General features: G+C 45.8%; 1 protein-coding gene across 7 annotated transcripts in view; it reads left to right on the forward strand.

Annotated features, from left to right (window-relative positions):
- LOC144733531 (dystrophin-like) overlaps positions 1 to 19,461 on the forward strand; it is a 393,684-nt gene that overhangs the window by 339,216 nt on the left and 35,007 nt on the right. For all 7 annotated transcript variants that reach the window (XM_078615485.1, XM_078615482.1, XM_078615479.1 and 4 more), the window contains one exon: positions 17,260 to 17,321. In XM_078615485.1, the coding sequence (XP_078471611.1) occupies positions 17,260 to 17,321 (62 nt within the window). The remainder of the gene's footprint in view (positions 1 to 17,259; positions 17,322 to 19,461) is intronic.

Genomic DNA, 19,461 nt, shown 5'->3' on the forward strand with positions numbered 1-19,461 from the left:
TTGGTTAAGAATCGACAAAGGGAGCCCAACACCTCATCTACCATGAGTGCACCCTGCAGCAGAGCCCCTAAATCGATATATATATATATTTTCAACATTGTGGTGAATATAGTGGCCTCTAGTGAATACAGGGGTCATGTGAGAATATACTGCATACAATATGTACGAATCATAAATCAGTCAATCCTCCTCCACCAGAATTCTATTAGGAAGCACAATATTTATTTATTCCTATGAGGAAGCTGCTGATTTTGTGTTTAGTTTGTTGTCCTTCCACTGTACCTCCGATTAGCACGGTTGGCTACATACAGTGCGAAATACGTTCTACATACACAACATACGAGCGATTTGGTGCAAGTATTGCTAACTTAGCCAATCGATATTAGTCATGAATCGATTAATCGTACCACCACCTCAATATACATTTGACAATAAGAATTACACTTTTCCCAATACTTCATTTATATAAAGTAGTTACAGGTTAATGCCCAGCTTTGCAATAAGATTGCTCATGCCACTGCTGGCAGAAGGGCCTCCACTGGGCACTTACTCAAGTGGTATTTGGCCTCCTCTTCCACGCTGACCAGACGTGTTGGAAGAAGTGAACGCACCCACACTTTAAACTCGCCGTACGCAAACCTGCCAATCGACAAACTGCGGGTCTGCTCGTTTATACCGCTGGCCGGAGAGAGGCGGTGACGGGAGGATTTTTAAAAACTTGAACCATCGTTTCAACCGCTGTACCAGGAGATCGAATTGAACTGGCGACTTTGTGGTTTGCAAGTCCAGTGGCCTAACCATGGCGCAACTGTGGCAGCTCCCTTACTTCGTGTGTACGTACGCTCGTGATGCCTGTACGAGCAATAAGTGAGGGTGGAATTAACAAACCGCGCTTATTTAACAAAATAATATTGACAAGTACGGGGGGGTCTTTAATAACCCAGTCTTCAAGCCCCACTCTCGCTGAGTTTAAACAGAAACGTTTTAGTTATCCCCGTGTGGAATTCCGTGTGTTGCCATAGATTTCTGGAGTGATAACGTCCCTTCCCCCCAACACAACGGCCAATGTGTGAGGAATTTTCGAATGGTGTCAAGAGGGCCCTCGACTCTGCCTCACTGCACAGTGGTTTCTCGCCCGTGGTCGAGCGGTCAGGTGGCTCGGCCGTGGAGCGAGCGGCAGAGCGAGCGGCTCGCAAACCCTGAAAGTTTGCGAGTTAAAATCCTGGTTGTGCGTGTCGGCTCAGCCCATCCTTCCGCCATACCTTCCTGGGTCAATAAATTGTGCCATCCACATTGTGGGAAAGTCAACGGTAGTTGTCCATTTGGATGGACTCTCACCCGCCACCATAGTAATGGGACATTTACACAATCATTGACTCAGGAGCATAAATGGCAGATGATCACAAATGCCTCGGCTCACTTTGAAGTCAATCGGAAGGCTGGTTTAGTTTCTTTATAAAAACTCAAAGCTGTGTTTCAATGCTTGGCCAAGATCAGGGCCCCGGATTGACTTAGAGGCTTTCGGGGCCTCCGATTTTGAGGGCCAACCAAAGAAATATCCACAGCTGCTTAATGGTTGAAATGCACCAGCGTAGCATTGATGAATCCTATTTTCTGGTAATTAAAATAACGACATCACTTTGTGTTCTACTGCCAATAATGTGCCGAAATTAAAATAATGTTGTTCATTTCGACTTTGATTTAGCTTTCAAACTCAGATATCAACAACCAATGGAGCGTTTGCCATGGGCCATGGGAGGCAGCATAACAGTCGAAGGGAAATAATAGAATATGCAAAAAAACGATAACTGGAAAGCCCCGGGCCTCCTTCGAACTTCATATGGCTCTGCCCTGAGCCGCTACCCTAAAGTTGGCCGTATAATCGCTTGACGACCCTCCGTTACTCGCAAGCGGAGCTGTAATGTGCGTACGGCGGCTCTCGGGGAGCTGAGCTTTTGCGCGTCGGTTTATTATTGTTGTCTGTTTCGCTTTTCTCGTCCGTGGGGAGAAAACGTCATCAAAATGTGGCAATTAAGAAGAGGAGCGCGAGTGAGCCGGGGGGGGGGAACGCATAAACATGCCCCATTTAATGTTTTCGGTTGTTTTCCTTCCCTGGTGGTGGCACACGAGGACTTTCACAAGGTCAAGGGTAGGTAATGAAAAGGGGCATACTATTTTTTTATCTTACCAGGTAGTAAGGCCCACTGAGCTTTATTGCTCTTTTTCAGAAGTGACCTAGCTATCACAAATGGTAGCCCAACGAAGTGATTCATCGTGTGGACATTTATAGCAGCCAAATACTCTAAACGCACGTTGATTTCAAATGTGGAGGGGAAAAAACCACAGGACCCGGAGAAAAATCCACGCGGCCACGGGGAGAACTTCAAATTTACAGCAGGCTTTTTATTTATTTAAAGCTTTCGTGACTGCAGGGATTCATAGCCTTGGTTCTTTCGGTAAAGTCACGTAGAAGGGAAATAATAAAATAATACAAAATAAAACATAATAAAATTTCGATTTAAAGCTTTCGTGACTGCAGGGATTCATTTCCTTGGTTCTTTCGGTAAAGTCACGTAGAAGGGAAATAATAAAGTAAAAAAAATCTTTCATTGGTTTATATTTTTATTGTTTTATTATTTCCCTTCTACGTGACTTTACCGAAAGAACTTCGAATATACAGCAGGCGTCGGGGTCGGGATCGGGATCGAACCCACAACCTCCTATTCTTAGGTTTTTTTCGGTAAAGTCACTTAGGTCAAAAATTAAAATTAATAAAAGTAAAATAAAAAATGAAACCTCCTGTATACCGAGCGAGGGGGGAGGTAACATCTCGTCACAGTGACGCCCGTGAAATACGCCTGAATGGCGCCCATTCAAGCACACACTGCTTGACTGGCAGCAAATCTCGCGTGGATTTTTGCAGCTCATTCGCCACAAGCGGAGTGCGGGCCCACCGACTGCCGCTGGTATATATATATATTTTTTGTTACCAACTTGACGGCGTGATGAAAAAATTGCACCCGCTGTGGTTTGTTTGGCAGTGTCCACCCCCCCCCCCACCCCCCGTTTTTTTACCCTCGGAAGTTAACGTTGTCTGGTCGCGAGTTTTCCGCAGTGAAAACGTCTAGACAAAGCCCCCACCCCTCGCCCCCCCCCCCCCCCCCCTGTGCCCCCTGCAATCAGAATTCTCCCGTTGCAAGCGAACCGGTTTTCTCAATTCCATTTCGCCGAGCCGAAGTCTTCTCGGGAATTGCGTTCAGTCTGCTTGCGCGTCAATTGAGTTGAGAGCGAGTGACACAATTTCGTTGTGTGGATGCCGCAGAAAAACCGATGACCCCCATCGCTGCAATGTAAAAACATCTCGAGACCACTAGCCCAGGTGGTGCTGATGCGGCTGTGACCCGTCATAGTTTCTAATGCGCTGACTAACCCATCCTCGTACGCTATCTTATCATGCTGCAGAGCACTAAGAAAACAGTCCCTGCCTTGCCGCTTTGAGTAGAACTCGTTGCCAGATGTCGGATTATGCCGTAGACAAAACCTCCGACTGCATATTTAGCGAGCGGTGCGCCCGCTTCTGCCTGAGAACGGCAAAAGAAAGAGGACATCAAAGTAAATAAAGAAAAGTTATCTCCCTGGCGGAAAATTCCTACCTTGCCCTGTCTGTCTGTCAAGCCCAGCGGTGATTGTGCGGCAGTAATCCGAGTGGGCTGTGTGCGTGTGTGGGGTGCGCGTGAGCACGGCGTGTTAGGGGCCATCCATTGAGTAGGAATGCTAAAATCTGTCAAAACTCGACCCCCCTCTCTGTACGCACGCGGACTTTTTAAACCCCCCCCCCCCACCTGCGTACGTACAGCCTGACGCACCCCCCCCCCCCCCCCCATAATCCTATAGAACGGCCGATGTTTAATCCACGCAGGATTAATAATATGAACGTGTTTAAGCAAACAGTCCACCGCCGGACTATCTAACTCATTTGAAGGCCGATGTCGACAAATTATTATCAAGGCTTCACCCCCCACCCCCCCTGTTTCCTATGCGTACATTGTCAGTAGACCCCCCCCCCCCCATACGCAAGCTACACATTTGGATTACCCCTCCTCTTCCCCCCCTCTCCCCCCTCTCCCCCCCACCCTCCCCCTTCTCCCCCCCTCTCCGCCTCCCCCCCTCTCCCCCCTCTCCTTCCCCCCTCCCTCCCCTATCCCCCCCTCTCCCCCCTCTCCTCCCCCCCTCCCTCTCCCCTCCCCTATCCCCCCCCCTCTCCCCCCTCTCCTCCCCCCCTCCCTCTCCCCTCCCCTATCCCCCCCCCCTCTCCCCCCTCTCCCCTCCCCTATCCCCCCCCCCCTCTCCCCCCTCCACGCGTACGTACTGAGTGGATGGCTCCAAAACTCGCGTCGCATCCAGCAGCATCGCGTAAACTCCACCCTGCCGTGCACACGCACACACCACCACCCCTTCCCCGCGCACACACGCAGCCTACCCCCGCCCCCCTCTCTCTCTCTCTTCCTCCGCCGCCTCGGTTCTCATAAGTGGTTGGTCGCGTTGCTCTCCAGGGGCAGAGTCGCGCGTGCAGTGAACTCGGAATGGTCTGAAGCCTCTCGGCTGGCGAGCGGATTGGGAGGGGGGGACGTGCCTCCTCCTCGCTTTTGCCGCTCGCTAAATCGGTCTTCAAGTCCGAATCATTTCCAGGCTACTTATTCCGATGATTATTTTGCTTTCGGCTCGGTGAGTGGTGGTGGTGGTGGTGTTGGTGTTGGTCGTCGTCGTTGGGGTTGCCCTAACTTTTCACTCAACTCCCAAGTTTGCGTCCGTCCTGCACCGGATCGCGTTCGGCGATGATGGACATGAACATCATCTCCAGGTTTGCCCGCGCCACGCGATTTGTGTTTTTTTGTTTTCCTCGGCGTCGCGTTAAACTCCGCTGCGCTGCGCTCCGTGCCGGGTGCTGAGCGAGGAGGGGAGCGAAGGGGGGAGCAAGGGGGGGAGCAGGGGGGAGGGAGCAAGGGGGGGGAGAGCAGGGGGGGAGCAAAGGGGGGAGCAGGGGGGGGGCGAGGGTTGAGCGAGGGTTACGGGGGGTTGCGTTGCTGTCCTCGGATAAAATTGTGTTGGGGGGGGGGACTCGGTTGTCTGGTGGGGAGGGTGTGTGGGTAGTGGGGGGCGGCAGGGGGAGGGGGCCGTGGGGGTCAGGGGAAGGAGGGGGGGGGCTGGGGAGCGGCTGCATCTGCAGCAGCAGCAGCAGCTCGTGTGTTCGCCATAATCCCAGGCGTGTGCGTAGCCGACGGCCGTTTTGCCCGTTTCACATTCCAAGATTTCCCCCCCCCTCCAAATCCCTTTTATTCCCTTGGGTGTTTTTCTTTTTGCACGGTTATAATTCTCCGTGCGTGTCTGTGCGTGCGTGTGTGTCTTTGTGGTTCTTGCCCACATGCACATATGTAAGTGCCCACTGGAGTTGATGGTATGGGCACCTGCAGTATGAAATCCTATGTCCTGCGCATATTTGTTTTTAAGCATCTCAGTGTGATTTCTTCATGCTTTGGTTTATTTGTCTACAATGCTCTTTTGCTTCACTGCCAAGAGTTGCGGGTGCTTTATTTATGATGCAATTATAGCAGCATGGGCCAGACATGTAATGATTATAATGTTGTGCTTACGACTAATGACAAATATCGTGGTGATTTTTGCCTAACTCTGCATGCGGTAGAGACGTAGATGCTGAAAGGGTTGTAATTGTCTTTATTTTCATGGAGCTAACACAAACTGCTCATCCAGGCAAGCAGTAGCACGGTGAGTGAGCGAACTGTGCTATGAACCCTGAGTTTGAGTCCTGACCATGACTAACATCAGTGGCGTGTGATGTCTGAGCCAGTACTGGGCCACCCTTTTCACCAACCCACACTAACCAGCGTGGTGAAGTATGGTCAAAAGCCGTCATGACTGGTATGGTATGGGAAGGCCTTCTTCAAGCGGTGTATTGAAAATGGGATGTAAATTATTTTTTGTGATAACCGCATAAAGTGGAACATTATGGACCATAGTCCAACCTATTTTGAGATCAATTATCTTCATTCCTCTAACTACAGTCAGATGGCCCGAGCAATGAGTGATTGGCTGGCTTCTGAAGAAGTGAGTGGGAAGATGTGATTTCATTCTAGATTTGAAGCTTTCGTGACTGCAAGGATTCATATTCTTAGGTTTTTTCGGTAAAGTCACGTAGGTAAAACATTAAAATTAATAAAAGTAAAATAAAATAAAAATCACGACGTTTCGGAGGCAACACAAGCTTCCGTCTTTATTTTACTTTCATTAATTTTAATGTTTTACCTACGTGACTTTACCGAAAAAACCTAAGAATATGTGATTTCATGACAGGTTGAACCTGTAAACCGGCACTCGAGAGAGGCAAGCCGTTCACCGAACTGAATCGTTAACATGAATTATCTTAAAACAAGTCCAATAAGTATTTTAAATTTCTTCAAAAGAAGAAATATATAATGAGGGACGTTTCGGGCAATAGCCCTTTTTCATAGGGCATACATCGAGAGGTCAGAGAGAGAGAGAGAGTCGATAGGAGTTGGAGATATAAATATCAACGGGGGTGATGCGGCTTAAATCTGCGCTGACGAGTGCGGTGAAGTACAATCAAACAAAGCCCTGATCGGCAAAGCATGGAGAGAGAGAGGCCTTTTATGCACAAGTGGATTGACAAAGGGCTGTAATGTTATCAGAATTATAGACATACCCTGAGAACTAAACTACTTTTGCTCCCCTGAGAATTAATATTCTTGCAATAGTTGAATGTTAAGATAATTCGCGTCTTTTTTTTTTCGTGAGCTCTACGCCAAAGATTGCTGCCGTTATCGAATGCCCCCGATGAGGTTTTTCCGGGACTTTTGTTGTGAGCAAGTTATTGGTGTAATGGGGATATTTTGCAGTCAGTCCATGGGAACTTGACCAAAAACAAAAGGTTGCTTAATCTTAGCTTCCTTATCTACTTCCGCCCCCGGCATCACAAAGCTTCAGTTTGAACTCCGTACGTTGCGCCCACCCCGTTCCTCACATCGCCCACACACTCACCATGGCCCCTCCCCTCCCTCCATCCCCCGCGACTAGATAATTCCTCGTCACAGCCATCTCTTAGACACACTTAAGCGGTTGTGCTTTCACTACGTTGTCCCCACCTGAAGAAGGACGCTTGTGTTGCGCCCGAAACGTCGTGATTTAATTTAGTTGTTTTCATTTATTTGATTTGATTTTTTTTTACCTACGTGACTTTGCCGAAAAAACCAAAAAGTACAACAAAAAAACTCCGAGGAATCTAAAGACAAGCCGACGTCAGGAAATGTAACATGAGAAGAGCCAGATCGAGAGAGATCGACGAACAGATACTTGATTATAATTGAGCTGATGAGACAGGCAGATAAATAGGCAGACGGACACGTGTATTGACGGGCAGAGACAAAGGTTCCTCGTGGTATGATACTCTCCCCATTATTTCTGCGCTATGATATTTAGTTACCAGCCACTGCCCTGAGGCATAAATCTATATCAAATAAACATTGCTGCCTATTCTCTTCGACCACTTTGGCTTTTTTCCCCCCAAAGGTGCCAGATTTCTGAGACAGATTGCAGCGCAGAGACTTCTGCATTTAGTTTGGCCTTTTGATGAATTCTACAGAGAGGTTTTAAGCCTTTGTGCATTGATACATTTTTATTTTACAAGCGGATTCCTAGGCATAACTGCATTTGGTATCTTCGCATATAATAATACACATGTTATTGTTTTAGTCCTTCCGCCTAGTAGCTTTCCAGGCCAATCTTATTAAGCAGCAAATGCAGAAGCGAGCAAAACTGTGGGATGGTTTCCATCTTTCAGGGTCTCATCAGCAGAATCAGGCTTCTTAAACACATATTTGGCTTACCCGACATTATTGGCTAGCAGGCCCTCTTCAACACAAAAAAAGCTATATTGCATATACATTTTTTGCATGGTAACAGAGCTTGTTTTTCATTTAAAGGGAGTGTATCAGAACAAGGAGGAGAGGGTGGCACTAATCCTGCATCTGATTTGAGAATACTCCACATACTTGTTGCTGTTGCCCCGATTTGTTCTCATCTCCCAAGTGCGTACCCCTTGTTTCTTCAGCTGTCGCCCGTTCCCCCCTTCAACCTTGTTTGAAATCCTGTTACTCGATAGGCCACGGGAGGAAAGGGAGAGAGAGTGTGGGGGGGGGGAGGGGGGCGCAGTGAGCGTTCACGCCTCGAGTATCTACGCTCAACAATTTGTGGAGTTTCTTGGTTCTTTCGGTAAAGTCACGTAAATAGAAAACAAAAAAATGTAAAAAGACCGCTTGTGTTGCGATCGAAACGTCGTGGGTTTTTTGCTTTTATTATTTTCAACGTATTCTTTTATTTTTATTATTTTTATTTTGTTTTATAATTCTTTTTTTCTATTTTCGTGACTTTACCGAAAGAACCAAAATTATAAGTTCGTGGAGTAGTGTCCCAGGAATTGTTCTCAAATGCCAGCTTTGACTCCCTGCCGTACACCCCCCCCCCCTCACCCTCTAACCCGTTTAGTTTTCATTTCATTCTTTCACGTTCACCCGACGTCGGCGTGCTTTTAGCGCGTTGTACCATTTACCTGTTTCACATCTGAGTGGCGAATGACGGAGAGCCCGAGAGTGCGGCGGGGATGCCCGGCGGCACTGGCAGCGTGAGAAACCCCACAGACTTCACGGCTCAACTTGTGACTCACAAAATGGAAATAAGACCGTAACGGCAGCACGGAAGCTACTTCCTCGTTGACATGAAGTGCAATCGGCGTGAGAGTTTGCGACCCACGCGGAAACCTTTGCTGTTATTATTGCTCGCCTCCGTGGGAAACAGAAACTCACAGATTGACCGCAAGATTCGACCAATGTTCGCAAGAAGAATAAGAAGAGGCTGTTGTGACAAACGCACGACCCAACCTGAAATCCGCATCGGAGAGCTTCGAGTGAAAACGGTTAAAGCCAGCAGTGTACGCAAAGCAAACACGTGCTCATCTTAAATGGGACACGCTTTGAAGGGTTTTTCAATAGACCGGAGTCAGCTCTTGTCAGGATAAAGTGATAGGGCTTGTCGCTGGGTATGTAAAGATAAATAAATGGCACTGTTTTCCCCTAGACTGGTGCCAGGTGCTGTCAGAGGACTCTAATGTTGATCGATTTTTTTCCACCTCGCATAGCACGTTCACTCTTATTTTGTCACGCAGACGTGTGCGCAAAGCTCATCTCATGTGGGGTTCCGCGGTGGTGAGATGTTAACTACCTCGCCTGGTATACAAGGAGGTCATGGGTTCGATCCTGTCCCTGATGCCTGTATATTTGGAGTTTGTGTGTGTCTCTCTCCCCGTGGTCGCGTCGATTTTTCACCAGGTCCTCTGTTTTTTTCCCTCCACATTTAGAAACATACGTTTAGAGTATTTTGGCTGCTATAAATTCCCACATGATGAGCCACTTCGTTAAGTTATCATTTGTGGCCAGGTCGCTTCTGAAAAATAGCTACGTAGCTGAGTGGACCTTGCCTGGTAAAATAAAAAAAATAGTTTTCATCTCGAAGTATTGTTTATTTTACCCGAGCTTAATTTGCATCGATGCAAACACTTGTTCCAACATTTTAAATTATCTATCAATTCTTAGATCAGGCTCTTCATAGCCCTTCTCGGAATCGTAATGTTACAATCAAATCTGCCAAGCTCAAGCGGGAAGGGATGGCGAAACAAACAGACATTCGTATGATGCGGAGATGTGGTCTCGTCACCTGCAAAGTTTATTCCGCGCAAGATGAAACGTCAATAATGTGTGAACACAAACTAAACAAACACTCACCTACACAAACGGGCGACTCGGACACACGTTGTGTGGGATATCTGCGATTTCATTGACACGTCTCAAGCGTTTTTCTAAAAACCAAGTAGCGGCTGCGAAATAACATGTATTTGTGTTTTAAGAAAAATGCCCAGTTTGCAGTGTCCTGCATACGCTCAACTTTACACGGTGTCATTTTCAGGTAAACCCATCTATTCACGGAAACCCTTATTTCCAGCGAGAGTGTGTGTGTGTGTGTTTTCTGTTTTGTTGGTATTGCCGCCAGTACGTGGACGCATGTCAGGTGCGCGCACCTGCTGTGATTACAGCCTCCGTGTTTAGTGCAGCCGAGGCCAAAGAGACGGAGGGGGGGCAGTGATTTGCCCAACAGGCAGCAGCTACAAATCATACCTGAGGTTTCGCAGTGACACGTGCAGCAATAGGTGGCAGCAGCAAGCAGCAGCAGCAGCAGCTGTGATTGGCACCTTTGATTTAGTAAAAAATGGGACACTTAAAACACCATGGGATTATTTGGCCTGAAAAAGCTCCCCCAGCGTAAATGACAAAAATGCGGTTTGCACGGTTTGCATATTCCCTCGTCTGACTTGTCGTTATCAGGCACCTGGGCAACACCTCCTGCAGCTAGACGGAACTAATGAGAGAGACATCCCACACAATCGGGCAGTGGGGGGGGATTCAGGTTGGGCAGCTTGATTCAGGAAGCGGTACCTGGTAGAATCAAACGCCTCAAGCGACAGGAGGAACGCTGCTGTGGTGTAACGGTTTAGCCGCACCTAGACTTGCAATCGAAGAGGTCAGCAGTTCAATTCCATCTCCCGGCACAAGATTTGCTGCAAGTTTCTTAGATCCCTCGCCCGCCTTCCGTCCACGCAGCGGGTGGTGTCTTGCCAGCGTGGAAGAGTAGGCCAAATACCGTCGCGAGAGGCTTTGTGGAGCTCCCTCTCGTGAGGGCCCCACAGTACCGTGATAAAGAACACCCAATCCTGCTGCTCCTTTGCCTTTACGTTGATATAAATTGGAACACAGCGGTGTAGCGATGCTACGGTGGATCAATTCATGTTATTTGTCACGCTCATGACACACACGTGGGACCGCGTGTGTAAGAATCGTTTTTTTTTCTCTTCCTGATTTTGTTTACCTTGCACGGCATGTGTTCTGCGCAACGCTCTGCGTGCCACATGGGTACAATGTCAAGAAAGGAATGGATTCTTCAATGAATGTACTACCTTAAACTTTGATCATGAATTACATCTCGACGGACAACTTATTTGTTTAGGAACCGCTGTTTGTATTTCGTTTGTTGGCACATCCGATGAGCACAGTTTGGCTATGCGTGGTGCGAAAGAAGTTCGACGCACATACAATTAAATCACCAGAAAGTGGCATGGGAGTGCAAGTCGATTCACCCCAAATTGGCAGCTCTTTAATTTTTTTCTCTTTGAGATGTTTTACGTAACGACCCAAGAATTAAGCAAAAGCGCCGTTCCGTATGTTGACTTATCAGTCTACTGTATTTGTTATTTGTTCATATATTCATTTAATGATCAGCTATTACTCTTACCCAATAACTAGGATTTACATACGGTATTGGAATTTTACCAAGAGCAAATTTAGTTGTTGTAAGTTTCCAACGAAGTAAAATGTTTTGAACACCAGGGCTGGCAGGGTGGAGGGGGTTGAGTGGACATCAAAGGAAAGGGGGAGACGCAGGGAGAGTTGGCCAAACTGGATCTTACTTTGGCGTCACAACATGGCCATTGGTGGATGGTACCCATTCGCGTGGGGTGTTGTTATTCACTCTGATGAAAGGCTGCATATGGAATTAAAATAATCGTCCGCACCGTTGGCTCGGAGTCGCGTATGATTAAAAGCCTGTCGAAACATTTCTCCTTTTGAAAAGTTATTGCCGTCGGAAAAAAAAAACTATAAACCCGTTTAATCGCGCTGTTCGGCAGCCGCCTCGGTCGGGTCGTCGTGTCTGTAAAATTCCAGTGGTTAATGCCGCACACTTTGCAGGTGGCTTTCGGAGCTACAGTATTCTCTGCACTACAAGATGCGTTCCGTATTTTAAACCGATGGTTGGCGAGTGTGTTGTAACATCAGGAGAACACGTTGTCTGCCCGTGCGACGCATTTTGATAGCAGCCGTTCAGAATCGTATTCTGGAAGAGCGCGGTCCATAGTACCGTGCACTCCCCATTTATGAAAACCACTTTTTTTTTCCTCTTCCATGCCCCACCAAAGTCTTGGGGGGTGCACCTTATAATCCAGACAATTCGGTGTAACGTCTTGCGTCAAACGCCGGCCCCCCCCCACGTGCAGGCTAGCTCGGCGAAAACCACTTTTCTGCAGGGTCAAGGTACTCACCAGACCTGCACCTTTTAACAATCGGACACTCCAGTCTCTGTAGTTTCTCCACAGTGAAATTAGGTCGAGTGGCAACGGTTAACATTTGCACGCTGCGCCGGTACGCTTACGGGCAAACGATTTGTTGTTTGGAATAGTAGTTTCAACTCCCAACTAAAAAAAACAAATTTGGATTACCACGGTTAAGCTGAGCAGTGCCGTATACAAGCGACATCGTTAAGCAGGGCAACTTGCGGTGTAAACACCACAGTGAATAATAGGCCCCTGCGCACGGGGGTCAGGCCCCACTTCACTGGAGAGGCATCGTTAGACTGCTCTCATACGCTGGCCAATACGGGCTGGAAGAGATTTTCGCCGAGCATGGATTTTTACCTTCAATTATATATGGGGTCGAGACTTCTGAGATGCGAAAAACCAGGACACACCTTAGGAAGAAGAATATCTCTCAGTACCGGAAGAGGGGGAGAACTATGCCCATTGTATTCTTGGTTCTTTCGGTTAAGTCACGTAGAAGGGAAAAAAAATATTATTGTTTCATTATTTTTTTATTTTTTTATTTCCCTTCTACGTGACTTTACCGAAAAAAACAATAATATGAATCCCTGCAGTCACGAAAGCTTTAAATAAAAATGTATGCCCATTGTGTTGAGCAGTGTATAATTGCGTAACTGGGAAGACTTACAGATTTTAGGAGGACGGCTGCCACTAAAAGAGAACAATCATGGGGAATCCAGGATGGGTGGCATCCCTCCCGAATTTCCACTAAGCAGAGAGAGAGAGGCTATGGTGGGTGCATAATTACGCCCCGTGCTTTAAGCGCACCCTTGCTAGGAATTGAACCTCACGCTTCTGGGTCGTGAGCTTGGCAGGGTGCCACCACTCCATTAGTGTGGCAGATCAGTGCAGGCGGGCACACAAATCACCGAAGAGGTGACGTTGAAAACATTTTTTTATTTTCATTACAAAGGCAGTTTTTTTTCTCTCTCCAGCTAATTACTTGCACAATTTTGTCCCTTGTCACCAAGTATAAATAGCCCATCCAATTATAGTCTCTTTCTTTCCTCTAAATAAAGGTTTAAATCTTTTATGAGAAAAAGTGCATGTGGGTTTTTTTTTTTAAACATTCACCCACGCCACTTGAAAAATAGGCTCATTAATGTTGACTGCTCCCATTTATAATTGAACCCAACTAAGTCAAACCACAGCGATGCTATATATATTCAAATACAATGTACAACTTTTCGTCAATCCAATGTTGGCTGAAGATCGAAAAGATCCATAAGAGGTTTTTGTTGGGTTAGATAGCGTGCGTAAGTATAAAATGTGTCGTTAAACCCGCCACCACCCGACACGGCCAGTTTAGTAAGGTTTGTCACGTCAACAAAACCTGCCAATTAGTTACTAGTTCAGCACTAACTGGTGTCGCAAATATTGTTTACCCAGATTTCACCGTCCTGGTTATTTAAGGTTGGGAAAAGTGCGGAGACCAATCCCGCTTCAGATACCACTCCCCACTGTATGTTAGCCGCAGCGAGGATCAAACTTAAGGTGACTTGGTTTATCGTGCAGTGTTTTAACTATTGAGACGCCACTTACCCCCTTATATATGTACAATATGTTCTTGATGTAAATGTTAACTGTGACTTGGAATCGAACTGATGTCGCCAGCTTCGCTAAGCACTGCAACAATTATCTTGCCGTTAATTAATGTGCGTTAAATGCTTTATAAATAAACATTACATTTTCATTGTCATATATTTTTTTCTCCAAGAATGCATAGTCCGCATGCTGTACAACAACTCACCTCGAGTGAGTTGCTTGTCCTTGCAAGGTTTACAAACTCCGAGAGATGTTTAACTGCCTTCTGCACTGTTTGTTTTGTGAAGGACGATACAAAAAGCTGTTCTTGTAAAAGTCGGTTCAATTCCTTACTGCCAGTCATTCTTGACAAACACTGCCGTAAAATCAGAATATGTATACAGCTCTTTGGTTCTTTCGGTAAAGTCACGTAGAAAGAAAATACATTAAATAATAGAATACGACGTTTTGATTGCAACACAAGCAATCGTCATCAGGTAGAAAACAAACCTAGTGAACTTAGAAATACAATGCAATCCAACACAAGAGAGTCGGCTAACACAACAGTCAGCACCTTACCTGGTTGATGACGTTCTTCCAAAGATTGCTCAATTTGAGAGACAAAACAGACACACAAGCAGAGAGAGACAACACAGGGACACACAACATAGACACACAGAGAGAGACACACAACATAGCCACACAGAGAGACACACACATAGACACACAGAGAGAGACAACACAGAGACACACAGAGAGAGACACACAACATAGACACACAGAGAGACACACGAGCAGAGAGAGACAACACAGAGACACACAGAGAGAGACACACAACATAGACACACAGCGTATGCTAACACTGGCTTTGGTCGTCAAATTTTTGAGCCTACAATTCTACAATATTGCCAGTTGCCGGATATGTGTGTTTACTGGGTGGTGTTTAAAAACGTCTTGCGAGTACGACCGCCAAAAACTAAAGTTAGAAAACAAGACAAAAAGTTTTCAGTGCATTCGGTGTTTTTCCTTCTTGCGCTATCTTTTCCAAGGCGTCGAAATAAACAGTGACGTGATTTAAAAAGAACGCGTTTACAATTGCTTTAATTGAATGATGCTTCCTCTTAACATGCTCAACTCAGGAAAGCAATACACTCATTCCGTTAGCTTTGTTGTTATTTGATTGTTTTTCTATTTTTTCCAGTGTATTTTTTTTTCCTCCATGTGCTTTCTCGCGTATAATTAACACTATTTATTGCAGCGCCTTCTTAGTCGCCACGGCCATGAACTGATTAATGGCCTGCAATCCCCACTTTCTCTTTCTTAGCCGTGTCCAAACACAACACTATCACTTTGTGACTCGCAGATCAAGTTCAAGTTAATTTATTAGGTATAGCCCTGTGAGCCATTCGGCTCTTGAATCGGGTGCAACCGCAACAAACAGAAAACAAAAACATGAACAAGAAAACATCTTAAAGTGACTAAGTGCAAACAGAAAATCCAAGAAAAGACAGCAAAATATTGCAGAAAAAGCACCGTACACCAACACTGTGTGCAAAAATCCCAGTGGGATGCAAGTCAAACAACAACAACCACAAGACAACTTAGATTAAGGCCATCAGTCTTACTCCGTACTACAACAAACAAACATGGGCAAACCAAAAAACTTTTCGAAAATCACCAAAATAAATCCATAAAAGCAATGAAACAGTGATGATAGGAACTGTGACCGAATTTTCACAATTAACGACATAAACAACATACACTACCAAACTCTGCAGCCATAGCTGGCTGCATGAGTCACTCCACAACAGCAGTGAGGCAGCGGTTGTTGTTGAGCCGTTGGGTTATCTGCGTTAAGCGTTCTCGCCCGCTCCCCACGGGATCAGGTGAAGCAAACGGCCGGTTGTAATCCCAAGCAGTAGTGGAGGCCAAGGGTTGGTGGATCACGCGAATGTTGTGAAACGTCCTTCCCGTGCACGTCGAGGTGACGTTCCCTGCCTGGCCAGCAGAAGGAGGTACAGCAATTCTAGATTTGAAGCTTTCGTGACTGCAATGATTCATATTCTTAGGTTTTTTCGGTAAAGTCACGTAGGTAAAACATTAAAATTAATGAAAGTAAAATAAAATAAAAATCACGACGTTTCGGAGACTTGTGTTGCCTCCGAAACGTCGTGATTTTTATTTTATTTTACTTTCATTAATTTTAATGTTTTACCTACGTGACTTTACCGAAAAAACCTAAGAATATGAGGTACAGCAAGTTGACTGATCTCCATTTATTTCCAGTTGTACGGGGATAGTGTTGCCCTCACGTTCCATGTGGATTTTCTCCGGGAATTCCAATTTCTACCCATTTATATATACATTTTTTAAAACTCATTGGTTGCATTTTTTTGCATGAAAACCCAATGCAGGAGCCTTCCTGAAAGTGTATTTTTCCTGGCAAAAATAAGTAATCATTATTGTTATTGTGCTACTTTTGTTTCTCAACTCTTAAGTTAGAACGACAAATACATTTCATAAATTAGTGGGAGTATGAATTCAGGGGGATGGATCAGTGGCGCGTTGGTTAGCGCGCCGCGCTATGAATCTCTTCACCTGAATTTGAATCACAACCGTGACTAACATGAGTGGCGAGTGATATCTGAACCGCTACTGGGCCGCCCTTTTCACCAACCCACACGAACCGGCGCGGTAAAGTATGGTCAAAAGCCCTCGTGACTGATATAGTATGAGGAGGCTTTCTCCGGTGAGCACGGTTGGCTACGTACGGTGAGAAAGACGTTTGAAATATGTACATTCAGGTGGATTATTTGACTTCAAAGTTAATTTATTAGGTATAGCCCTGTGAGCCATTCGGCTCTTGAATCGGGTGCAACCGCAACAAACAAAAAACAAAAACATGAACAAGAAAACATCTTAAAGTGACTATGTGCAAACAGAAAATCCAAGAAAAGACAGCAAAATATTGCAGAAAAATCACCGTACACCAACCCTGTGCAAATATCCCAGTGGGATGCAAGTCAAACAACAACAACCACAAGACAACTTAGATTAAGGCCATCAGTCTTACTCCGTACTACAACAAACAAACATGGCCAAACCAAAAAACTTTTCGAAAATCACCAAAATAAATCCATGAAAGCAATGAAACAGTGGTCATAGGAACTGTGACCGAATTTTCACATTAAACGACGTAAACAACATGTACTACCAAAACCCTGCAGCCATAGCTGGCTGCATGAGTCACTCCACAACAGCAGGAGCATCAGTCGGAGTATCAACATTTTTCAATGCACCTTTAAGATCAGCACACTAAATCAAAACACAAATCGTGGCACCTTGGCAGTGCAGTGTTCACGTGTCCACGGGTCAAGGTCATGTGAGCGGTGATCGTCTCGCACGAAGACTCATTGCGATCTCTCTCTTTCCCTCTTTCCCTGCAGCCACCAGACCCAGAGTACAAGCTGGGACCACCCCAAGATGGCCGCACTCTACCAGTCCCTGGGTGAGATCGCCATGGCAACACATGCAAGTGTCGCACGGGTGGCTTAGGGCATTGCTGCTGCTGTTCCTGCTGCGGTGGCGAGATGTTAACTACCTCGCCTGGTATACAGGAGGTTGTGGGTTCAAACCCGAACCTGACGCCTGTGTTTTTGGCGTTTGCACGTTCTCCCAGTGGTCGCGTGGAGTCTTCTCCGGGTCCTCCGTTGTTTCCCCCTCCACATCTATAATCGTGCATTTAGAGTTTTGGCTGCTATACATTTCCACGTGATAAGCCACTTTGATTGTGTCACTATTTGTTGTGGCCAGGTCGCTTCTGATAAAGAGCTATATAGCTCAGTGGGCCTTACCTGGTAAAAAAAAGTGTAGTTTTCTACTGCTGTTGCTTCCCGTATAACGAGAGGGTGGAGCTTCTCACATTTCATTTTGTATATTTTTTACTTTTCTAACTCAAAGTTGAAACCGTTTATCCAGTAACCTTTCGTCCGTCTGTCTTTCCACTACAACTGTTGTAAAGATTATCCAGTATTACTTAGTGTGCGGTGATGTCTTGCTATTTAGCGACTTAACCTACTGGAGGAATCGGCTAAAATTGGTTGGTTGGCAAAAACTTGCAGATGCAAACCGGAGGGAAAAGGACTGTTTTGCGAAATGCAAACTCGTGTCTATCCGGACGTCTACCTGTCGACTTCCGTACAGCTAATGCCTCTTGAACACAAGTGCATGTTAGAAAGCATTGCATAATCCATGCGTAGGTATGAGTGATATTTCTTAACTTGTTTAATTAAAAATATATATTTTGTTTGCACCCCCTTTATTTCGGTAATTGTATGATTCGGTGACAAGTATATCCCATGGTGGAACAGTTTTTCAGTGGCAAGGGTTGTTTGATAAAAAAACAAATTGGTAAGGATACGGTAGTGCAGCAAGTAGATCATTGAATCCGTCTGGGGTGGCTCAGTGAGCGCTTATCCATTCCTATGCTTGGGTTTTCTCCAAGCACTCCAGTTTGCAGTTTCTGACCACGTGTCAAACGCTCCATTAAAGGAATTGGCCACACATACCAATGTAGACGGACACTCCTGAAATAAGAGTCTTGAAGCTCACTTGAGGGTTTTCTGGATAAGTAGGAAAGCGTTATTAAAATTATTATTACTTTAAATAACAAGACACTCTGCCCTCAATCTCATGGAATAATGTCCCGTTGCACTCAATGGCCCATTAGTGTAATGAACACTGACAATACATTTAATTTGGCATGCAACCATTACAGTAATGCATATAATGCATTTCAGGTGGACAACACTATTAGACAGTGGCTCTTGCCATCACAGCTGGTACAGGACAAGGTTGTCCTGTACCGCTCGAGCCTATTCAACTTGCATTTCGAACAAATCATGCCAGATGCCCTTGGACCCCTTCACAGTTCGGTATCATTTGGAAGAAGAGACATCTCTTCAACCTTAGGTTTGCAGATGGCACTGATCTGATTTCAGGCTCAGAAGAAGAGCTGTCCGACCCAACCTGTAGACCAGACAGAGCTTTGGCAACGTCATATGGAATGGAAATTAGTGGCAAACGGAAGAGCAAGGTGATGATCACAGTACTGGGAAAAGTGTTAATGCTGACGCGCATGACACGTACGTCCGCGGAGAAACAAGTAAAAAATAATGAGCCTCATATATTTAGGGGCAGACATCGCACGGATCAGAATTGTCATCGTGATTCATGACAATTAATAAAATCACGGATGTTGTATCGCTGCAAGCCTGTAAAGGACTCGTAAAACCACGTGTGGCCATTGAGCTGAGAGAGGAGCCAGGTGAGAATCCGGGCACTGGCTTATGTACGAGCTGCCGCTCCATGTGACCCTGAGCGCAGCACCTTGATCGGCAAGCCCTTGACGTCGTCCGTCCTCGCCTTGCCTTCTCTTCGGAGGCTGCGGAGAAAGGGAAAAAAACGTCCCCAAGATATTCTGAAAGTGTTTATTTTCATAAATAATTTATTTGTAGTGAGTAATAGGATTGCCTGCTGTCAGAGGCTGAGCCATTACGGTTAAAATTCAATAGTTATAATATTATTTTGTTACATTTTTTCCCTTTGTGTGAAATTAAGGTTAATTTGCCTGTGATTAGTGTGTTACT

Source organism: Lampetra planeri, chromosome 47, assembly GCF_965212315.1.
Source record: "Lampetra planeri chromosome 47, kcLamPlan1.2.h2, whole genome shotgun sequence".
NCBI classification, from domain to species: domain Eukaryota; kingdom Metazoa; phylum Chordata; class Hyperoartia; order Petromyzontiformes; family Petromyzontidae; genus Lampetra; species Lampetra planeri.